This window comes from Heterodontus francisci, chromosome 15 (genome assembly GCF_036365525.1).
Source record: "Heterodontus francisci isolate sHetFra1 chromosome 15, sHetFra1.hap1, whole genome shotgun sequence".
NCBI classification, from domain to species: Eukaryota; Metazoa; Chordata; class Chondrichthyes; order Heterodontiformes; family Heterodontidae; genus Heterodontus; species Heterodontus francisci.
In genome coordinates, this window is record NC_090385.1 from 39,526,277 (window position 1) to 39,550,327 (window position 24,051).

At 43.1% G+C, this 24,051-nt stretch overlaps 1 protein-coding gene across 2 annotated transcripts in view; it reads left to right on the plus strand.

Annotated features, from left to right (window-relative positions):
* The window catches only part of LOC137377869 (uncharacterized protein C8orf48-like), a 68,003-nt gene that overhangs the window by 29,519 nt on the left and 14,433 nt on the right, over positions 1-24,051 (plus strand). For both annotated transcript variants that reach the window (XM_068047938.1, XM_068047939.1), the window contains exon 4: positions 15,702-15,934. In XM_068047938.1, the coding sequence (XP_067904039.1) occupies positions 15,702-15,934 (233 nt within the window). The remainder of the gene's footprint in view (positions 1-15,701; positions 15,935-24,051) is intronic.

The window sequence follows — 24,051 nt, forward strand, 5'->3', positions numbered from 1 at the left end:
CCACTAGTGAAAGTAACTTTAAAGTTTACATAAGTAAAACCCTGGCTTCTTAGGAATATTCTCAAGATGTTTTTGTAACATCATAACTGTCTGGGCTGAATTGTAGCACCCACAAACAGGTGGGTTTGGATCAGGGCACAGGATAAAATTTTAAAAATCTCAGCCCTGACCACAACCCACCTCCAATTCATTCACTTCCAGGTTTAGCGGAGGCGTGACAAGGTGTGAGCTGCTAGCCTGTCCCAGGAGGACAGCACGGCTTATGGGCCAAGAGCCACAGGAATGCTTCCCCCGCTGGACCCAAGCACCTCCCTCCTAACAGGCCCTTTCCCATACAAAGAGCCCTTGGGTCACCCCCAGGGTCAGATACCCACCACTTAGGTCGGGGATTGAAACTCTTCCTCCAGGATCAGTGATCAAACGCACCCCGCCCCAACCCAGGATCAGACTTCCAGCCCCCAGGGTTGGGAGTTGGACCAACCTGGTCCTGTGGCTTGATCCGGGATCCTTCTCATCTGACTGGTTACCAAGCCTGTCAATCAAGCCTACAAGACATGCCGTTAGTATCCAGGCCACTGGGTTTTCTTTCCTTACTGTAAATTAATTTGAAGAAACTGACTAAAAATTAGAAAGACTCAAACTAACAGGTTAAAACAAAGTGAAAATAGCTGTGTTGTAAAGTAAAATACAAAGACCATGTTACACTGCAGATTATGGCAACCCCAAAGCAACATTAGTTCATTATTTGATGTTCCCGTCGGTGGAATAGGAACTCCAGTGTTTTCCACAACTGAGAAAAGCATATCAAATTCAAATCAAAATTCACATCAAAAGTTGTTGGTCTGACATGGAGGGAAGTCTAACATCGATGGCTGGTCTGGCATTGGTGGGTGGCAGAGGGGGAGCATTTTTTGCTGAGGGGCTATCGTGGTTGGATGAGCCGTAGAGTGGTATTGCACAGTGATCTCAGTGTCGTTTCACAGGTTGGGTGAAAAGCTGAACACATTTAATTTGATAGTATACAAAACACTGTCAGATACAATATAAAACTGATAAATGTGAAGTATGGAACATAGGAAGATAAATGGTGTAGATACTCTGAATCATGTTAAAATAGCCGAGGACAAAGTTGTAAGAGTTCTCCGGGTGTTAGTGGTCAAGGTTCATATGCCCAAACGTTGCCAAATAGCAATCAAAAAGACAAACAGAATACTGAATTATAGAGACATATTAATGATTAAGTTACACTGGTCAGTGTATTGAGTACAATGTTCAGTTCTGGCCATTAAGGCGCAATGGAGACATTCGAGTTCTGGAGACTAATACAGGAGCCACGACACTGATCCTTAGTATCAGAAAACTAAATTATGGGGAAAAGCTGCAGGAACTTTGGGCTGCATTTTCATTATGGAGGTAGGAAACAGGAACCAGGTCTGGTTTTGGGTCATAAATCCGACTCCTGTGGGAAGCTGATTCAGATTGCAATTTTCAAATGGGTAAAGCTGTTAATTGGTGTGGAGATGGGTTTCCTGACCCCTTAGAGCCAGAGATTGAAAATAGCAGTGGATCAAATCAAGTGTGGGGCTCATGTAGACTCCCATGGCAGCCATCACTGAGACTGCTGGTTGTCCTGAGGGAGAGATCTGTCTTCCACAGCACCAGAGGGAAGCGAGATGTCACAAGGGATCAGGAGGCATGGTACTAGGGGCAGGGCAGGTTCTTGCTTCATTGATGCCCACCTGGTTCTAATGCTGAAGGCCGTGAGGGAGAGGAGGGAGGTCCTGTTCCATGAGGGTGGCAGGAGGAGGCCACCTCGTTGTGTAGTAGAGGCACCTCTCTGTTCAGTGTTATCCCCCTCTGCCCCCTCTTGCTCCTCTTCTCTTACCTTCTGCTCCTCCCCTGATGAGCTGTCTCCTTCCAAGGCCTCACTATCCTCAAGGTTCACACCCCTCTGGGGGGGCCATGTTATGGAGAGCGCAGCAGACCACCACAATGACCGAGACCCTTGCAGGAGGGCATTGGAGGGTGCTATCCGACCGATCCAGGCACCAGAAACACATCTTCAGAAACCTAATGGCCTGCTCAATGGTTGGCCTGCTGAGCAGGTGGCATTGGTTGTTTTGCCTCTGTGCCTCTGTCTGGGGCTCCTGTAGGGGGGTCAGCAGCCATCTCTTCAAGGGATTTCCCTTGTCCCCTTGGATCCATCCATGCACTTTGGGAGTTAGAGTGAAGATCTGAGGCAACCTGTACTGGCAGATGATGAAGGAGTCATGGCAGCCACCAGGAAAGTTGAGCATGGAGGAAGCTCTTGTTGTGGTCACAGTCCAGTCGGACATTGAGGGAGTGGAAGCCCTTCCTGTTGATGGATCTCACTGGCTGCCTTGATATCCACTTGGACGCAATTGATGATGCCCTGCACCTGGGGAAATCAAGCGATGGAGGCTGAATCCAATGCCCTCTGTTCCTGCGTAGGCCCATCTATGTCAAAGCAGGTGTAGTTCCCTGCCTGCCTGATTATGGCATCCATAACCTGCCTGATGAGCTTCTGACAGCGAGATGCCACCTAGGTCCACAACTGATCCCTGGGACGACCCCATTACATAGAATTTCAGTGCGACAGAGACCTTGACGGCTGCAGGTAGGGGACAGCCATGGGGGCCGTGAGGCCTCGGGTCATTGTGAATCAGAACACACAGGACCAAGACCATCTGCCTGAATAGGCATAGCCTCCTACGGCACTGGCACTCTGTCATTTACAGGTATCTGATCTTCAGATAAACCTGAAGTCTTGGGTAGAGCCTTCCTCCCCTTGCAGCCCCCTCCCCCCCGCTGTGCTCCTCTGGCCTCAACTGTCCAGGAGGTTGCATCTATCACAGCTCATTCTGGTTGCTCTGTCCAATGTCAGAGTAGCCTGTTCCCATCTGAACTCCCTCAGTTGGGCTTTGTGCATTCACCAGGCCCTCCCCTGCCAACTCCAGCTGCCCAACTGATGCCAGCAGCCTCACATCCCTCTCAGGTTTCCTGCCACTCACCACTGAGAAAAGCAAGTCTTACAGCTGAAGCAAAAGCCACTCTGTGGCACTTATGAAGCAGCTGAGCTTTTTTGGAGCATCTGCATTATTTTAATCAGCACTTCCCATAGCCCTCATGGTCCTACACAGTATTCATACCTTGAACACCCTCTTGTTTTCCTCCCATGGCATCATCCACATTCCCAGCCTTTAAAAATTAAAAACTTCTGCTGAAAAGCCTGTTGGTGATCTTTTCAATGAGCTCAGCAGGCAATTGAATAGATGTGTGCACCCGACCCGCTCCCTCGCTGCCAGCGCCCCTTTAAAAGTGGCATCATGTTCCAGAGGTGGCAGGTGCAGTGCTGACCTCCGTGAATGCAGTATTCAAAGCGTGCTTGCCTCTGTGCCCACAAGGAGCAGGCTTTGAAAATCTGGCCCTTTGGCTCTGCAATCTTGAAAACAGTAGAGAGGAAATCTTACAGAGAGAGATACTCTTATGACCGAGGTGCGAGGAGTGCACTGTTTATTGAAGTTCCACTTCTCCACAGGTCACAACATATATTTAAATTTTTTCACAGTTGCCTATACAGTCAATCATATTTCTATTTCTATCCCAAAATAAAACACACCAACCAGATTTCACAGAATCACAGAATAATACAGTGCCGAAGAGGCCCTTCGACCCATCGAGTCTGCACCGATGCATTAAAGACACATTAAAGATGCATTTCTTTAACAAACAACAAAATTATAAATTTATGAAAAAACAAGTAATGAAATAAAGCATAAACGCACAGATTGAAATATTAAAGTTCCCTTTTTACCTTAGCCCCTCACACTCACCTACACCGGTTAACCAGAAAAATAAAGGGATTTTTGTTTTTGGAGCTCTATTACAGACAAAAAAACACTTAAGCTGAATACTTGCTCATGATTAAAGAAACAGCAGATGAGATATATTGTGTTCCAAAACTGGCATACAGTCTGGCCTCCGAGTACACGTAGCCGGGTCACTGGATTTTTTAGAACAGTTCTTTTCAGGTGGCGTTGAGAATTAATTTAGCAGGCTTTTCTTCAAAGACAGGAGCTGAGATGAGTGACACAGTGGACTTCTCAGGGTCTTTTAGAGAGGTGCTGGAAAGCTGAGCTGGGTTGTGGTCTTCTTCCTTGGGAATTCTCTTCTCTCCTTGGAAGTTCTTTTCTCTCCTTGGAAGTTCTCTTCTCTCCTTGGAAGTTCTCTTCCCTCCTCGGAAGTTCTCTCCCTTTTTATACAGTTCAACCCTCACTCAAAACAATTCAAGAACGAAACCGACAACAGGAAGCCAACCTTTTGACCTCCATCAATCTTGACCTGTCACTTCTTTGTAAACAACTTCTCCAGGTGTCCAAAGACCTCAGTTGTTTATTGAGCTGGAAGTCAGGTGGTTTCTCAGAAAGGCTTGTTGTTGTTGCTGGAAGTGAAGTGGTTTCTTGGAAAGGCCTGTTTTCCTCACAAGACCTCTCAGTGCCCCTTTTAAAAAAACATTTCCAGGGACTGTTTTTCAAAGTCAAATGGCCTATACGTGACCCCTTTGAAAACCCCAAAGCTTAACATTTCTTCAATCTTTCAAAAATGAATCCTCAAGAAATATATTTAACAAAACACAGAGGCACTTTCGTAACAATACAAAAATATAAATGATACGGAAAAGATAGATCGAACATCACTTCAAATTAAATTGTGACTATAACACAAATGGGCCCAGATTTAAACTTGCAAATGTAAATTTAAGACTGATGTCAGAAAGGTCTTCTCCAGACACATTGTAATGAGCCTGTAGAATGGACTTACGGAGGCAAAAGACGTGGAATAATTTAAGAGGGAGATGCTGTGATAGGAGGCAACAGGTTCTTTAAATTAAAGGGATTTCTTTCTCTGTATCTACCTTGTGATCCACCTGAAGCAAAATATGCAAACCACAGAGAATAAAACACTCTGAGACATACTTCTACATGGAGGAGTGCTTTATAATTGCGAGTTGTTGTTGTAAAATTACCAGAGCTCTGTATTTTTATCACATCTCTGAATAAAAAACTGGATTTATGAATGTTTACAGATCTTAATGAGTTAAGTAGCTTGTTAACTGGTTGAAAAGTTTGAAGTTGACTAGCAGTGAGAATACTGATGGCCAGGTTCTGTTGGGTGACATTATAAGATTTATTTGGCACAATTCCAAATAGAAGAGCCCCAGGTGCAGTTTGATTGCTAGATGATAGTAACCATGGAAATAGCTGAATTTTAATAATCATTTCTAAAGGAGGCCCATATGGAGCTATGATTAATTTTTGGAGCAAGTGAGATGAATTAAAATTGATTACATCATTAAACCAAAATGAGTGAGACTCACTTCAAATAAATAAGAGTTGACCAGACTTACGTGAGGACCAGCAGGTGACTGGTTCATGAGCCACTGAGAAGTTTGTGAGAATGGATAGATTTTCTCTGTAGTTTCCTCCTCTGTTCCTGTGTAGAAACAGTTGATCGTCATCCACTTTTCTCCATCTTAGCTAGGACTGGGTGCTCGCTAGAGCAGGAATTGTGCCTGCAAACATGCTTTGTACCAATGGATTGTGGATGAGTGAGATGTTGGGTCGAATATATCATAAACCATGGGCTGAATTTTATTAGCGCGCCGCACATCACAGTGGCGGCTTTGAAATCGGCAGCCTTCAGAAACGGATGCGCCACTGCTGAGCCCCCACGATATTTCGTGTGGGGTCTCATTTAAATGGAGTGAGCGGAGCGGCCGCCCCCGATGACATAGAGGGGGTGGCCACTCCATCCCGGGCAATGGCGTCCAGCGCCACCGTGCAGGTGCCAGCGCCATTTTAAAAGGGCTTCAAGCCCTTAGCAAAAATTTGAATTTTTAAAGATATACTATTGTTGATTTAAAAAAAAAATTAAAAGCTGGAGGTCCTTTCCCAACACAAAGGTAGTAATCTCCGGATTACTGCCTAGGCCACGTGTTAGTGAGTATAGAAATCAGAAAATACATCAGATGAACGTGTGGCTGGAGAGATGGTGCAGGAGGAAGAGCTTCAGATTTCTGGGGCGTTGGGACCAGTTCTGGGGAAGGTGGGACCTGTACAAGCTGGATAGTCTTCAACTGAACAGGACTGGGACAAATATCCTTTCAGGAAGGTTTGCTAGTGCTGTTGGGGATGGTTTAAATTAGTTTGGCAGGGAGGTGGGAACCTGAGTGCAGTTTCAGATAGGACAATTTCAGGGCAGGGAACAGGAGGCAGAAAATTAGTGAGTGACTCTGAAAGACAGAAGAAGCAAAGATTAAAAAGTGTGCAGCACATGAATTTGGCAGTGTTAAAGGGTATTTATTTAAATGCAAGGAGTATAGTGAATAAAGCCGATGAGCTGAGGGCACAGATAGACACATGGCAACACGATATCATTGCTATAATGGAAACTTGGCTTAAAGAAGGACAAGAATGGCAGCTCAACATCCCTGGAGTTTTCAGGTGGGTTAGAGAGGGAGATAAAAAAGGAGGGGGTGTAGCATTATTAGTTAAGGAATCAATAACAGCTTTGAGGAGGGATGATATGCTAAATGAATCATCAAACGAGGCCATATGGGTGGAGCTCAGAAATGAAAAAAGGGCAGCCACACTGCTAGGAGTGTACTATAGACCCCCAAATAGTGAGAGGGAGATAAAAGAACAAATATGTAGGCAAATTTCTGAGTGCAAAAACAATAGGGCAGTAATAGTTGGGAATTTCAACTACCTCAGTATCAACTGGGATACAAACAGTGTGAAGGACACAGAGGGCACAAAATTCTTGAACTGCGCCCAATGAGAGGGGGCGCAATTCTAGATTTAGTCTTCGGTAATGAAGCTGGGCAAGTGGATGAAGTAACAGTGGGTGACCATTTTGGAGATAGTGACCATAATACAGTTAGTTTTAGCATAATCATGGAAAAGGACAAAGATAAAACAGGAGTAAAAGTTCTAAATTGGGGCAAGACAAATTTTAGAAACTGAGATGTGACCTGGCGAAAGTGGACTCGATACAGCTACTTGAAGGAAAATCAGTGGCAAACCAGTGGGAGGCATTCAAAAGCGAGATAGTACAGGCATGTCCCCACAAAGATAAAGGGTAGTACTGCCAAATCTAGAGCCCCCTGATTATCTAGAAGCTTACAGGGTAAGTTTAAGCAGAAAAAAAGTTTATGGCGATCACAAAAATCTTAATACTTTGGAAAGCCTAAAGGAGTATAGAAAGTGCAGGGGTGACGTAAAAAAGGAAATTAGAAAAGCAAAGAGAGGACATGAAAAATTATTGGCAGGTAAAATCAAGGAAAACCCGAAGATGTTTTTATCAGTACATTAAGAGCAAGAGGATAACTAAGGAAAGGGTAGGGTCTATCAGAGATGTAGAAGGGAACTTATGAGTGGCTGCAGAAGATGTGGGCAGGGTTCTTAATTTTTTATCTCTGTCTTCACGAAGGAGAGGCTTGATGCAGACATTGCAGTTAAAGAGGAGGAGTGTGAAATATTAGATATGATAAGCATAATGAGAGAGGAAGTACTAGAGGGTCTGACATCCTTGAAAGTGGATAAATCACCAGGGCCGGATGGATTGCATCCCAGGTTGTTAAAGGAAGCCAGGGAGAAAATAGCGGATGCGCTGAGGAACATCTTCAAATCTTCACTAGATACAGAAGAGATACCAGACGATTGGAGGTCTGCGAACGTTATACCATTGTCTAAAAAGGGTGCAAGTGATAGGCCAAATAATTATAGGTCATTCAGTCTGACCTCAGTGGTGGGTAAATTGTTAGAATCAATTCTGAGGGACAGGATAAACTGCCACTTAGAAAAGCACAGATTAATCAGGGACAGTCAGCATGGATTTGTTATGGGAAGATCATGTCTTACTAACTTAATTGAGTTTTTTGAGGAAGTAACAAGAAGGATTGATGAGGGTAGTGCAGTGGATGCGGTCTACATGGATTTTAGTAAGGCATTTGACAAGGTCTCGCATGGCAGACTGGCCAGAAAAATAAAAGCCCATGGGATACAGGGGAATGTGGCAGGTTTGTTCCAGAATTAGCTCAGGGACAGGAAACAAAAGGTAGTAGTCGACGGATGTTTTTGTGAATGGAAAGCTGTTTCCAGTGACGTTCCACAGGGCTCAGTGTTGGGACCCTTGCTGTTTGTGGTATATATTAATGATTTGGACTTAAGAGTGGGAGGCATGATGGGAAAATTTGCTGATGACACCAGAATTGACTTTGAAGTTGATAGTGAAGAGAATAGCTGTAGACTCCAGCATGATATCAATGGTTTGATTGAGTGGGTGGAAAAGTGGCAAATGGAATTCAATCCAGAAAAGTGTGAGATAATGCATTTGGGGAGGGCAAATAAAGCGAGGGAATACACAATAAACAGGAGGATATTGAGAGGGGTAGAAGAAGTGAGAGACCTTGGAGTGCATGTCCACAGGTCCCTGAAGGTGGCAGGACAGGTAGATAGAGTGGTGAAGAAGGCATAAGGAATGCTTTCTTTTATTGGCTGAGGTATAGAATGTAAAATCAGGGATGTAATGCTGGAACTGTGTAAAATGCTGGTTAGGTCACAGCTGGAGTATTGCGTACAGTTCTGGTCACCAAATTACAGGAGGGACATAATTGCTCTGGAGAGAGTACAGAGGAGATTTACAAGAATGCTGCCAGGGCTTGAAAGTTGCAGCTATGAGGAAAGATTGGATAGGCTAGGGTTGTTTTCCTTAGAATAGAGGAAGCTGAAGGTGACTTAATTGAAGTCTACAAAATTATGAGGGCCCTAGATAGAGTACACAGGAAGGACCTGTTTCCCCTAGCGGGGAGGTCAATTACCAGGGAGCACAGACTTAACGTGATTGGTAGAAGGATTAGAGGGGACATGAGGAAAAACTTTTTCACCCAGAGGGTGGTAGGTGTCTGGAATTCACTGCCAGGAATGGTGGTTGAGGCAGAGACCCTCAACACATTTAAAGGGTACCTGGACATGCACCTGAAGTGCTGTAACTGGCAAGGCTATGGACCAGGTGCTGGAAGGTGGGATTAGATTGGGTGGCTAATTTTTTCAGCAGGCACAGACTCGATGGGCTGAATGGACTCCTTTTGTACCATAATTTTTCTATGGTTCTAATCCCCCCCAATGCTTTTTTTATTGGCCAATGTGACAAACATTAACTTTATTCCCACCCCAAACTTTCCCCCCCAACCTCACCACATTTGCCTTTCAACCTCTTCCCACCAACCCCACAGCCAATCAAAAAGGTTTTGCCCATTCCTCCCCCCTCCCTACCAGTGTCTCACCTCGGAACTCCGAATGGAGTTCCAAAGGCACGCGAGTTGTGGCTGGTGGCCGTAAAATCGGCGTGGGACAGCCGCCGGGACAAGGTAAATTGATTTGCATCTTTTTAAAATTAATTTTAATATTTAAATGAAGGCCTCACTGCTTGGCGGCGGAGGGTCCGCAGCAAGGCCTCACCGCAATAGGTAAAATGTGGCGAGGCCTTCTCGCCGTCGGGGGTCATGGTGGGCCGCTGCCGTAAGTATTTTACGGGTCCCTCCGCAACGACCCCCGACGTCAAGGGGTTGGTTAGATTCAGCCCCATGTCTCCATACCATGGCGAAATTAATTTTGTGACAAAAACACATTTGTGCAGGGGATGCCGTTATTATACATCACAGAGTTCAATCCACGGAAATGCAAATGGACTTTCATGTCAAGAATACAGCATCTGTCTAATGTTGTCCCCACCTCTTGTTGGGCCAATTTTTCCATTCTCTCGTCTATTTTTCATATGTGTAGACAGCCTCTTTGAATATGAAGGGTCTTACAGCTCAGCCTGATCCAGTCCTTAATCAATGTCTGCACATGCACTTTCCAGCAGGTGTCAGTGCAGACAGGGGTGTGATTCCAAGCTGATTTTTTTCTCTAAGCCTGGGGTCCAGCTATTGCCCTGGCTGAGGTCAGCGAGATCGGCACAAACCAAGAATTAAATGTTGCACCTTCAAGTCGGTATAACTGAATATTGCCTCTTAGTACCTGCTCCTACTGGGGTGAAGCTTTGCCCAGCAGGAATGCAAATTGATAAAATTACCCATATCAGGATATTAGGGGGCATGGTATGAATTTTTGAAATGAAAAACTAAATACAAAAAATTTGGAGCGAAACTTTATATAGGAAATCTGGAATTTTGTTTTAAAAGGGAAAAGTATAGGTATAGGCTATTTCTATTATTCACAGGATCATAAAATGAATTAAACATTGCACTCTCTGGTTTAATTTTCAATTTAGTAAAGAAAATTGAAAATGTAACTTCGAGTCATAGAGTTTTACAGCACAGAAACAGGCTCATCGGCCCAATGCACCTGCGCCAACCATCAAGCACCCGTCCTAACTAATCCCATTTCCCCGCACTTGGCCCGTAGCCTTGTATGTTATGGCATTTCAAGTGCTCATCTAAATACTCCTTGAATATCGTGAGTGTTCCTGCCTCTTCAGGCAGTGTGTTCCAGATTCCAACCACCCTCTGGGTGAAAAAATTCTTCCTCAACTCCCCTCTAAACCTCCTGCCCATTACCTTAAATCCGTGCCCCCTAGTTATTGACCTTTCCGCTAAGGAATAAAGATTCTTCCTATCTATCCTATCAATGCCCCTCATAATTTTGTACACCTCAATCGGGACCCCCCTCAGCATTCTCCGCTCCAAGGAAAACAACCCCAGCCTATCTAGTCTGTCTTCATAACTGAAATACTCCAGCCCAGGCACCATCCTGGTGAATCTCCTCTGCACCCTCTCCACTGCAATCACATCCTTCCTATAGTGTGGCGACCAGAACTGTACACAGTACTCCAGCTGTGACCTAACTAGTGTTTTATACAGCTCCATCATAACCTCCTGGCTCTTATACTCTATGCCTCGGCCAATAAAGGCAAGTATCCCGTATGCCTTCCTTACCACCTTATCTGTGCTGCTGCCTTCAGTGATTTATGGACAAGCACCCCAAGGTCCCTCTGACCTTCTGTACTTCCTGGGGTCCTACCATCCATTGTATATTCCATTGCCTTGTTAGACCTCCCAAAGTGCATCACCTCACACTTCTCAGGATTAAACTCCATTTACCACTGCTCCGCCCATCTTACCAGCCTATCTATATCGTCCTGTAGTCTAAGGCTTTCCTCCTCACTATTTATGACCAATTTTCGTGTCGTCTGCAAACCTACTGATCATACCTCCTATATTCACATCTAAATCATTAATGTACGCTACAAACAGTAAGGGTCCCAGCGCCGATCCCTGTGCTACACCACTGGTCACAGGCTTCCAATCGCAAAAACAACCTCTACCATCACCCTCTGCCTCCTTCCACTAAATCAATTTTGAATCCAATTTGTCAAATTACCCTGGATCCCATGAGCTTTTACTTTCTTAACCAATCTCCCATGCGGGACCTTATCAAAAACCTTACTGAAGTCCATGTAGACTACATCAACTACTTTACCCTCATTTACATATCTAGTCACCTCCTCGAAAAATTCAATCAAATTTGTTAGACACGATCTCCCCCTGACAAAGCCATGCTGACTATCCCTGATTAATCTCTGCCTCTGCAAGTGGAGATTAATCCTGTCCCTCAGAATTTTTTCCAATAATTTCCTTACCACTGATGTTAGACTCACCGGCCTGTAATTACCTGGTTTATCCCTGCTACCCTTCTTGAATAATAGTACCACATTCACTGTCCTCCAATTCTCTGGTACCTCTCCTGTGGCCAGAGAGGATCTGAAAATTTGTGTCAGAGCCCCTGCTATCTCCTCCCTTGCCTCACATAGCAGCCTGGGATACATCTCATCAGGGCCTGGGGATTTATCCACCTTTAAGCCCGCTAATACAGCTAATACTTCCTCCGTTTCAATACTAATTTGATCAAGTATATCACAATCCCCTTCCCTGATCACTACACCTACATCGTCCCTCTCCATGGTGAACACAGATGAAAAGTAATCGTTCAAAACCTCACCTATGTCCTCCGGCTCCACACACAGATTGCCTCTTTGATCCTTAATGGGCCCCACTTTTTCCCTGGTTATCCTCTTGCCCCTAACATACTTATAAAATGCCTTGGGATTTTCCTTTATCTTGTCTGCCAGTGATTTTTCATGCCCCCCTCTTCACTCTCTTAATTACTTTTTTAAGTACTCCCCTAAACTTTCTATACTCCTCTAGGGCCTCCGCTGTTTTCAGCGCTCTGAATCTGCCATATGCCTCCTTTTTTTTCCTTATCCAATCCTCTATATCCCTTGACATCCAGGGTTCCCTTGACCTGTTGGTCCTACTCTTCACCTTTACAGGAATGTGCTGCACCTGAACCCTCACAATTTCCTTTCTAAATGACTCCCACTGGTCTGATGCAGATTTTCCTATAACAAGCTGCTCCCAGTTCCCTTTGGCCAGATCCTGTTTTATCATATTGAAATCTGCCTTCCCCCAATTCAGTACTCTTATTTCTGGTCCCTTTATGTCCTTTTCCATAACAACCTTAAGTCTTACAGAGTTATTGTCACTATCCCCGAAATGCTGCCCCACTGCCACTTCTACCATTTGTCAGGCTTCATTCCCTAGGATTAAGTCCAGTACCGCCCCTCCTCTTGTAGGACTGTCTACATGCTGGCTCAAAAAGCTCTCCTGAATGCACAAGGAATTCCGCCCCCTTTAAGCTTTTAGCACTAATATAGGGGAAGTTGAAATCCCCTACTATTATTACCCTATTATTATTGCACCTCTCTGAGATTTGCCTACATATCTGCTCCTCTACCACTGCCTGACTGTTTGGAGGCCCATAGTACACCCCCAGCCAAGTGATTGCCCCCTTTTTGTTTTTAAGTTCTACTCATATGGCCTCATTAGAGGAACCTTCTAAGATATCATCCCTCCTCACTGCAGTAATTGTCTCTTTAATCAACAGTGCAATGCCACCTCCTCTTTTACCCCCTCCCCTACCACGTCTGAAGATTCTATACTCTGGGATATTAAGCTGCAGGTCCTGCCCTTCCCTCAACCATGTCTCAGTAATAGCAATAGTATCATATTCCCATGTGTTAATTAACACCCTCAATTCATCCGCCTTACTAGTAAGACTCCTTGCATTAAAATAGATACAATCCAGCCTTGCATTATTTGCCTGAGCCTTAACAGGTCTACATTTACTCTGTCCTCCAGACTGACTTAGCTTCACATTTATATTTGATTGTACATCACCCCTACTGTGCTTCCACTCTGTGTCCCATCCCCCTGCCAAATTAGTTTAAACCCCCCCCCAACAGCACTGGCAAACCTCCCAGCAAGGATGCTGCTCCCGTTCAGGTGCAACCCGTCCATCTTATACAGATCCCACCTTTGCCAGAAACAGGCCCAGTGATCCAAGAATCTAAAGCCCTCCCTTCTGCACCATCTTCCCAACCATGCATTCATCTGCTCTAACCTCCTATTCATATACTCACGGGCCCGTGGCACCGGAAGAAACCCAGAGATTACAACCCTTGAGGTCCTACTTTTTAATCTGCTGCCTAGCTCCCTGAATTCTTTTTGCAGGACCTCATCCCTCTTTCTACCTATGTCATTGGTACCAACGTGGACCACAACCTCCGGCTGTGCACCCTCACCCTCCAGAATACTTTGTAGCCGCTCAGTGATATCCAAGACCCTTGCACCAGGGAGGCAACATACCATCCTGGAATCACGTCTGCGACCACAGAAACGCCTATCTGTTCCTCTAACCATAGAATCCCCTACCACTATAGCCCTCTTGTCCCTTTTTCTCCATCCCAGCACAGCTGAGTCAGCCATGACATTCTGGTCATGACTCTTGGTGCATTCTCCAGAGGAATCCCCTCCTTCATCGGTACTCAGAACTGAATACCAGTTAGACTTGTGCATTAAATTCAGATTGAGCTAATTATCTGGTCGTTTATCTCACTGCTGTATGTAGGATTTTACTGTGTGTGAATTGGTAGTTGTGTCTGCCTATATTTATCATAGTAACAATTCAAAAAATCGTTGACTTGACAGGGATGAGATTTCATTCTTGGGTTTTGAAAAGTTTCTAATGAATTTATGTACAAACAACAATGATAGGCAAGAAAAGAACTCCTGGTCCATCTACTCACATTTATGTAGCCCCTTATCATGTCTCCAAAGTGTTTTGCATACAATGAATTACTTTGCAGTGTCATAATTACATTTACGTGGCCAAACGCAGCAGCTATATTACACAAACAATGCTGGAAAGTGGACATGTGACTTGAGTGATAGAAATGGCGAAAGCTTTTTCAGCTGCGTTAAGAGTCAGAGGACCATCAAAAATTGTTTGGGTCATTGAAAGAAGCTTAAGTGCAGATTAAAAAGGGCGCTCAAGTTTATGGCACTATGAATAATATGAGTATTTTGCAGAGGTCTTTACTCTTGATTCTGTTCAACTGAAAGCATTAAGTGGTACTATTAAAATTGTTAATATTAAAGTAGATGAGAATATCACCTTAGAATAAGAAACCTTAAAATGGCTGCCAACCCTGATGAAAGCTACCCAAGGATTCTTAAAGAAATGGAGCAGATGTTATGTAAATCCCTTACCCATATCTGGTATCTTTAATAGTTCGTTGAAGAATGGAAATGTTCCCTCATATTGGAAGAATGCCAACATTATTTCAATATGTAGAAAATGTGATAAGGCAGAACTGGGTAACTAGAGGCTCATTATCTTGACTCCGGTAATAGGTAAAATGCTCAAAGGTATCATCAGAGATGCCCTACATGACCACTTCGAAAGAGAAGGCATTATCAAGGACATCCAAATTACCAATTTGATTAAATTTTTTGGATCAATTACTAGATACTGGATGAAGATATTCCACAGGACTTTCAGAAAACTTTTGATAAGGTACCTCACAAGAGACTTCTCTACAAGATAGAAACTTGTGGATTTAGTGGTAATCTGCCACGATAGATTGAGAATTGGCTGAATGTCTGCAGGCAGAAAGTTGTTGTCAATGGATTTGGATCTGCTTGGAGACCAATTATCATTGATGTCTTTCAGCGATTGATATTAGGACCTTTGCTATGTACTATTTTCATTAATGATGTAGGTTGTGGACAACACCAAGGTATGTGCAAGTGTTAGAGCTGTAGAGGATGCTTGCCTACTCCAAGCATATCACATTGCATTGGGGAATGGGCCTATGTTTGGCAAATTGTTGTTCAACTTAGAAACGTTTAGTGTTATGCATGTGGGCAGGTCAAATGACAAATATATATTGACCCTACAGGGAACAGAATTGAAGCCAGTGGCAAAAAGGAGATCTGGGTGCTACAATGCATCACTCTCTAAATGTTCATGACCAATGTTGGTAGACTATAGCTAAAGCCAGCTAAGCCATTGGTAGAACCATGATCCAGTTTTAATGAAGGGTGGTGCGTCACACAAGATTATAGTGTAACAGGCTAAATTTATGAGTGACGGAGCTATTCCTTTCTCACCACGAACATGTGTTTTGTTTCCATGAGGTTTCTTTCTTTCTAAGCACTTTTTAGTTCTCATTTTCTTTCTTTTTGTTGAATTTTTCTTAAACTTCTTTTTCATTAGAGGTCACTCAGCCATTCCCAGTAGAATCAGCAATTTTTCAAAGGTATTGTCGAATGAAGATTGATCAGATTCAGCAGCAACTTCAAGTGAAACAATTAGAGCCCGATAAACATGGAACGCAACATTCAAACAAGCCACTGAGAAGAGAGACTGCTCCTCAGCAAAGCTGTATTGTACCCCTGCGGCTGATAAACCGAGTACGACTTAAATGCATCACAGAGACAGTTAAACAGGTACTGCAGATTACATTACATTGCATTCTCATTGAAATCATTGTTTGTTCATGTATTGGTTGCAGTAGAATAAAAGTATACGACATCATATTGGAATTAGGGCGTGAGCAGCAATTATACCAGTTTATTTTAATTGCCATTTTCTCTCTTCCTCTCCTGAAGGGTCCACAGTTCCAAATGCATCAGTGGCTCTCCATTCTTCATGTTTTAGGTCATCTCAGCCATGGCAGCAATTGGGGTGCTCCAGTTGGCCTCAGCAACCTCAGGAAGGGTTAGGGGAGTCACTGTTGTTATTTCAGTGACCTTGCTGAAAAGTGGGTCGTACAGCTGGCTAAAATCCTCTTCTCATTTAAACCCTGATTTTAACTCGGGTTGGGAATCGGGAGAGTGATAGCTGAACCAAGTGAGAATCCGTCTGTTCTCCCAAATTGTGAACCCAGAAGATTTGAACTCCTAAACCTCATTAGCATGCTGATTTCAAAGCAAAGCTGGTGGCAATGATGTCACCACCACCAAGTGGGTCTTGAAATTCGGTGGGCAAGGTGGAGTTCAGGCTGCCACCAGCGGAAAAGTTACTCGGCAAGGTAAGCCAGGAATGGTGGGCCAGGGGAATTGTGGAATTATGAGGGTTCACGGCTGCGGGAGTGGGGAAACCCTGGCCAAGGGAGGCTCAAGGTATCCTTATTGGGTCAGTGGCGCAGTCTGACCTGAGCTTTCTTCAGCCAGGAGTCTTGCTGCCATCAAATGTTGCTGCTGGGTGTGCAATTGGTCAGGCCTGCAGTTAAAATGGTTTGTGTGTTCCAATTGTGTCACTGGGATATGATTTTGCCATTTAAATTAGGCCCCTCCCCCTCTCCGCTCATCTCAGGCAGGTGGCAAGTTATGATGTGGGAGCAGGAAGGAGGCACAAACACCCAGGCCACTTGCACCATTCGCACTAGGAGCCGGGAGTTAAAATCAGGCCTCTGATTTCATCAGTGCTCACTCTCCAGCAGCAGTCGTTGCATAGTGATCGGGACAAGGGATCCTGGCTCATTCTCTTACCCAAGGGTACTGAGGTCAATTGGGTGCCCCAAATGCTGCCCCAGCTCAGATCAGCTAAATCAAACACAGACTGATAATCAAACCAGGGATCCTCTGGGTATATGATGTTTTATTAGAATTCAGGATAAGACTTGCAAGCAACAGCTAAATCAGTTTTTTTTTGCAGCTAAACTTTTAAAGGTTGCCCTTGTGGCAACTGGTATTATGGTGATAGACACTTTCCGACTTGACTCTAATTGCTTTTGATTCATGAGTTTCACTATGCATTCCACATAATCAGCCTTAATCAAACCTTCTTGTCACTTCATCTGGTGGCAGCCAAGTATCACAAGCACCTCCCTGATAAGGAGACCTTGGTGGAGAGAAAAATGGGATGGCTGTTTAGCAATCCTGCAATTATAGGCAATTAAGTCTGCACTGGCGCATTGCAGTGAATGGAATATTGGAATTGGAAACCAGACTGTGCAGCTGTGATATACCTTTCATGTGGGATTATCCACTGTAAAGTCTAATTAAAAATTACTGTAAATCATACCTACATTCCATCCTTAGCACTATTGCTGAACCATCCTCATGTGGATTTGAAACAATTAAATTTGCAATGCAGCTGGGAAGAGCTGCTAAAGTGGTGCACTATTTTTAGATACTGCTGTCATCAACAATGTTCAGAATCTCAAGAAGCAAGCTTGAATCAGTAAAAAGAGATCAAATGCAGAGAAGCTTTTTTTTAATGTATCTTTGATTATTTGACACTTCATATATGCCAGGCAAGAAAACAATTACTGCTTGCAAGCAAGTCTGAAAAGCCAGTGATATCAGTGTTGTGTTTTTGAACTTCTACCTTAGATTATTTTCTTTGTGTTCGGTGTTGAAGATCACTCCCTTAAACAAGTCCTCATTCCCTACGAACTGGAGCAAGCCTTTATCTGTTCAATATCTAGGTCATTCTAGCAAGCACAAGTACTGACAAGTCTTTGTCAGTATATTCAGATGAGTAGACGTATTATATGCTCCCACACATACCCTGACTTTGGAAAGCAGTAACATAAAGACTCTATCAGACTGTGGCTTTAGCTATAAACTATCATAGTATTTATTAACAGTAAATAGATAAGTAAGCAGTAGACTAACAGTAATATACAGTCTTGGCTAGTCAACCATGGAATGTAGAAAACAACAAACAGTCAAGTATCCTTTGCTAAAACACAATGTAAGACTGTACCGGAAGCAAGGTCCCTGACTTAACCTATCATGGGTTTCACTGTTAACTATTGATCTTTCTGCTTAGTTCATTTTCCGATGGCTTCAGAAGATCTACTAAATTGGAGAAAGACAGCACAAAATATAGGGGCCAATTTTCATGTCTGTTACATCTATGTGTGGTAGCTCATACTCTTGGAAAAAAGGCCAGAGATCCAGAAAACCCATTCCTATTGGGTCCATGGGCAGGCGCAGAAAGCTCTTGCCTGAAATATTAGAGTAGTTAAATGACTCGGGAGTAACACCACATCATCCTCTGGCTATTATTTCAGTGCAAAACCATTTGAAGATAACACCCATATATAATGGATGTCCAAGATTGTTAGGGATTCAGTTGTAGGTTAAGTTCATTTAAAGGACAAAGTAAAAACTTTAAATGAACAGTTTGATCATCATTTCTGCACTGGTTTTCTTAATTTCCTTTTACTGTCAGCACCTAAACTTTCACGAGCCTTTGCAATAATTGCTGTGCTGTTTTTTTACTTAGTGTCCCCAGTGACTTGTTGGTGAAGAAACCAGTTGAATTCTATTCAGTATGTAAGAAATATTTTATCTGAGATAATCTATTATTCATTATAAAATATCAAACTAGTGTTCAGGCTTTCTTTCTGATATGAGGTTAACAGATGCAACAACCACTTCATTTGTAGTACATTAACTACTGTAGTGATGGACAGTTGTGCCTTTATCTGTGATGCTCAGTTACAGCCTGCTCACTGCTATTGTGCACCAACAGTGTAAGTCATGTTTGGGTTGGAAGCCAGTAACTAGTGGGGCACGGCAAGGATCAGTGCTTGGGCTTCAGATATTTGCAATCTAAACCAATGACTTTGATGAGGGGGCCAAGTGTAATGTATCCAAGTTTGTTGGCAATACAGGTTAGGTGAGAAAGTAAGCTGTAAGAAGGACGCAAAGAGGCTGCAAAGGCATATAAAAAGAAAGGCTTACATTTATATGGAGCCTTTCACGATCTCAGGATGTCTCAAAGCGCTTTTCCAATGAAATATTCTTGAAGTGTAGTTACTGTTGTAATGTCAGAAATGTAGCCAGTTTGTGCACAGTAAGCTCTCACAAACAGCAATGTGATAATGAACAGATAATTTGTTTTTGTGATGTTGATGGAGGGATAAATATTGACCGGGATACCAAGGATAGCTCCCCTGCTATTTTTTGAAATAGTGTGATGGGATCTTTACATCACTTGAGAGAGTAGCCAGGGCCTCGATTTAACATCTCACCCGAAAGATGGCACTTCTGACAGTGCAGCACTGGAGTGTCAACCTAGATTTTTGTGCTCAAGTCCTGGAGTGGGACCTTCTGACTCAGAGGCAAGAGTGCTACCAGCTGAACCACAGCTGACACCATTAAGTGACAGGTTAATAGAGTGGGAAAGGACATGGCAGGTGGAATATAATGTGGGAAGTTATCCATTTTGGAAGGAAAAATAAAAAGCAGAATGTCTTTTAAATGTTGAGAGACTGGGAAATGTTGGTATTCAGAGGGACCTGGGTGTCCTTGTACATGAACCACAGAAAGTTAACATGCAGGTACAGCAAGCAATTAGGAAAGCAAATAGCCTTTATTATAAAGTGGTTGGAGTATAATAGTGAAGAAGTTTTACTGCAATTATATAGGGTCTTAGTAAGTTTTAGTCTCCTTACCTAAAGAAGGAGATTGTTACGGCCATGTGGTGTAATGTGGGTGGTTCCCACTGTTCAACTCCCTGCCTGACTGCAGCAAGTGTATTGTTATTAGGGTTTAACCCCTTGGTGTTTTATTTTTCAAATAGACAACAACAGGTTTTCTTGTACGTTTTAAAAACAGAAAATGGATTGTTTATTGATCAATACGCCTTATCCCGAAATTGTTGCAACCACATCCACTCATGCATTCGCTCACATACACACACACACACACACACACAAGAAGAGACAGAGGGGAAAGAAAAGAAAGTGATTTTTATTGGGCTGAGGGTGGTGGTGGTGGAGATCATGATAAACCTATTGAATTCTCTTGGAAATCAAGTTCTTGATGGGTGCAGGCTTGAGATGATTGTAGATTCCTTTCTTGTTTCAAAGTTCAGTTGAAGATGGTGGGATACTTCTAGTTCACTGCTGTCTAATGTAGATGTAGGATTTTACAACAGGGCACGTGCCTTCCGACTTGCTGGAACACAAGGTGCTAGAGGGTGCTTCTCTCTCGCTCTCTCTCTCATTCTGGCTTTCTCTGGCCTTAGGCTGTCTTTTTTTAAAAAGGTAAGCTGTGTTACTTATCAGCTCCTGGTAGGAAACATTCTGATCTCTTCCCCATGGTGATTGTACAATAGCCCAGGACATGGCTACTTCACACCTTCTTTATTTCAGAAGAAGGCATTCAATTCTGGAATGTTTTTAGGATGGTGGGGGTGGGGGGTGCAATCTTAGCTTTGAAGATTTGTCCTTTGCCTTTGTCAGACAGTTTGAATACACAAAGGCCAATTTTTTTTCTTCAGCAGCCATTTTGGACCATTGTTCACTTCTTAAAATAAAGGTTCATTTTTAAAAGGCAAAGTCAATTTTTCATAAATCTTCAGAGTTAGCCCATGATTGTTTTATCATCACACTTCTGGTGTATGTGGCAATATTCTAGCCTTGGAGGAAGTGCAATGAAGGTTCACTAGACTGATTCCTGGGATGAGGGAATTGTCCTATGAGTCATAGAGTCATTACTGCAGCATAGGAGGCCATTTGGCCAGCTGAGTCCATGACAGCTCTCTGTAGAGAAATCCAGTCAGTCCCATTATCCTGCTGTATCCCCATAACTCTGCAGGTTTATTTCCCTCAAGTGCCCATCCAATTTCCTTTTGAAATCATTGATTGTCTCCATTTCCACCACCCTCGTAGGCAGCAAGTTCTAGATCAACACCACTCGCTGCATAAAAAGTTCTTCCTAACATCTCCCCTGCATCTCTTGCTCAAAACCTTAAATCTGTGTCTCCTAGTCCAGTCGAGTGATTGATTAGACTGGGCACATATTCCCTGCAATTTAGAAGAATGAAAGGTGATTTCATTGAAACATATAAAATTCTTAAGGGTCCTGACAAGGTAGATGCTGGGAGAATGTTTCCCCTGGCTGGGGAGTCTAGAATTAGCAGTCACAGTCTCGGAATAAAGGGTTAGCTATTTAAGGCTGAGATGAGGAGACATTTCTTCATTCATAGGGTTGCGCAGCTTTGGAATGCATCTCTACCCCCAGAGGGCTGTGGATGCTCAGTCGCTGAATATATTCAAGACAGAGATCGATAGATTTTGGATACTAAGGGAATTAAGGGATATGGGGATAATGCAGCAAGATGGAGTTGAGGTAGATCAGCCATGATTGTACTGAATGGCAGAACAGGCTCAAAGGGCCGAATGACCTACTCCTGCTCCTACTTCTTATGTTTTCCTCTTGCAAGAAAGAAAGGGGTGTGTTAGCGGTAGTGAGATGTTTTGAGGATATGTGTGTCAAGGTAGAATACTGTGGATGTTGTGTGAAAGATGGCACCGGTATAGGGAAGTGAGGGGAGTAATTATGAGAATAGTAGCAGATGTAAACTGTACCAGAGTGGAAATTTCAAAACTGAGTTTGATAGATTACTTTTAGGTAATGGTATTAAGGGATATGAAACCAAGGCAAGTAAATGGAATTAAGTTACAGATCAGCCGCAATCTAATGGTGCAACAAGCTTGAAGGGCTGAATGGTCTACTGTTCCTACCAGTAGCAGCAGAAGGTGATTCAGTGAAGTGTGCTGCTGTGATTGGAGGAGACTGATAGGAATCAGGCAAGGGGAGGCTTGTGAATGCTGGGAGTACAGGTGGTGCTGGGCTAAGGAAAGAATGGAGTCTTACCTTAGCAGCACTGCTCAGATCATTAAACATTTTTCCTTCATTGCAGTCAGATCCTGAGTGCAAAGTTTCTAGCATTGACCTACTTGGTCCCCTCTTACCACTGGGGCCGGACAATCAGCTTGGCAAACCTTCTGCCTCCTGTTTGAAGAGCACTTCCCTCTTCCTTACAACCTCGACCAAGACCTCCAAAGCGGAATCAGAAAATCTGGGATGCTTCCAGTACCTCCTCTGTCTACCATTTTCAAGCCTTTTAACCTCTCTTAATCATTGCAACTTAAGTGCACGTCCCCTTTAAGATGTGAAGGCAGCCTTTTCATGGCATTAGGGAGGTCCGATTTTCTTCCCACTAAGCAAAATATTAATGAACAGCATGTGTAATTATTGCTAGCTCGCCAATTTTAATCAAATGAGACACAAACACTGATATGGTTCATGCCTCTCACCCGTGTGATCAGGCATACAGAGCGATCACTCTGGAGCAACTCTGGAGTCACTAAATAGCGACCAGGATTAGGAATACTAATTTAGTTTGCCCCTTTTCATCCTGGGGAGGCGGTGGGGGGGGTGCAGTGGTGGTGGGAGTGGAGAGCTGATATTAAGTGTTACTGCCCAACTGCTGCTGAGGTTTAGCTCAGCAAACTCAACACAGACTAGGAGAAGAGATTTTGTTTAATATATTTTTGATTATTTGAAGATGGATATGTGTCAACCAGGATAAAATATTACTTACGGGTGAGAATGATATTCAGTCTGAAAAATAAGTAATATTTAGTTTTAATGAGTTATTGGGGCTTGGTAATGAAATAATGCAAGTAAAATGACATTCAAGCAATAAATAAGTTTCGTATATGTTTACATGAACAACGCAATGATCAGTTTCAATCACAAATGTTGGAAAAATAGATTGTGAAAGAAGTGCTTAGAAATATTCAAAAATGACAGAAGAGGAATGCTACAGTGGAACCTCCATGATCTGTTTTCCAGTTATCCACCGTAATTTTCATGGGATAAAGCCTTACACAAGACCATAGGTCCATAGTTGTTTACAACATAGAAGGAGGTCATTCAGCCCATCATGTCTCTGCTGGCACTTTGCTGGAGAAATCCAAAGCTGATCCAACTACCTTACTCTCTTGTCATAGATTTTCCTCTACTTCAAATATTTATCTAATTTTCCTTTAAAGATTTTAATGGTCTCTGCCTCAATTACTCTCTGTGGCAAAGAATTCTTTGCTCTAACTGTGTAAGGCAACATTTTCTAATCTCTGTTTTCATGTCAATTTTCAATGGATGATCCTCTGTCAACAACTCCACAACTAGAAGAAATGGATTAGTATAAATGGGTGGTTGTTGGTCGGCACAGACTCGGTGGGCCGAAGGGCCTGTTTCAGTGCTGTATGACTCTATGACTCTATGGGTCAGAACTTAATGTAAAAATAACAGTGAGGCTCAGTCGCGTGCTGATGTGCAGTTAAATGCAAAACTACGGAAGTTGCTGTCTAAGATATATCTCCTCCTTAAGCTGTGTGAAAATGACATTTCACCATTTCGCTTCACATTCAAATGTATCGAATAGCATAAAGTTCTTGTACTGTTACTAGAGACTAAACTCACCACTGAAAATTCGAGCTTGTCCATTTCAGTCCAAGCACCCTTTTTAACAGCATAATAATGTTAATTACAGCCAAACAACCTTACTGGCACTGAAAATTAATAATTCCAAATGTAGAGTCTTATTCCTTCATTTTAATTGATGTTAGAGATTTAAAAAAAAAACTTTCTATTACTTCTTTCTGATTTTTTCTCTCTCAATCCAATCTTTCTGCAGATGGAGAACTTTCTCAGGGGTGGACTGGGATTAGAATCGTCTGCCTGCTCAGGCTGACAGCCAATAAGTTATTTAAGGCCCCAATTAGGGGCTATTTTGTGAGCTTGCCGGTATT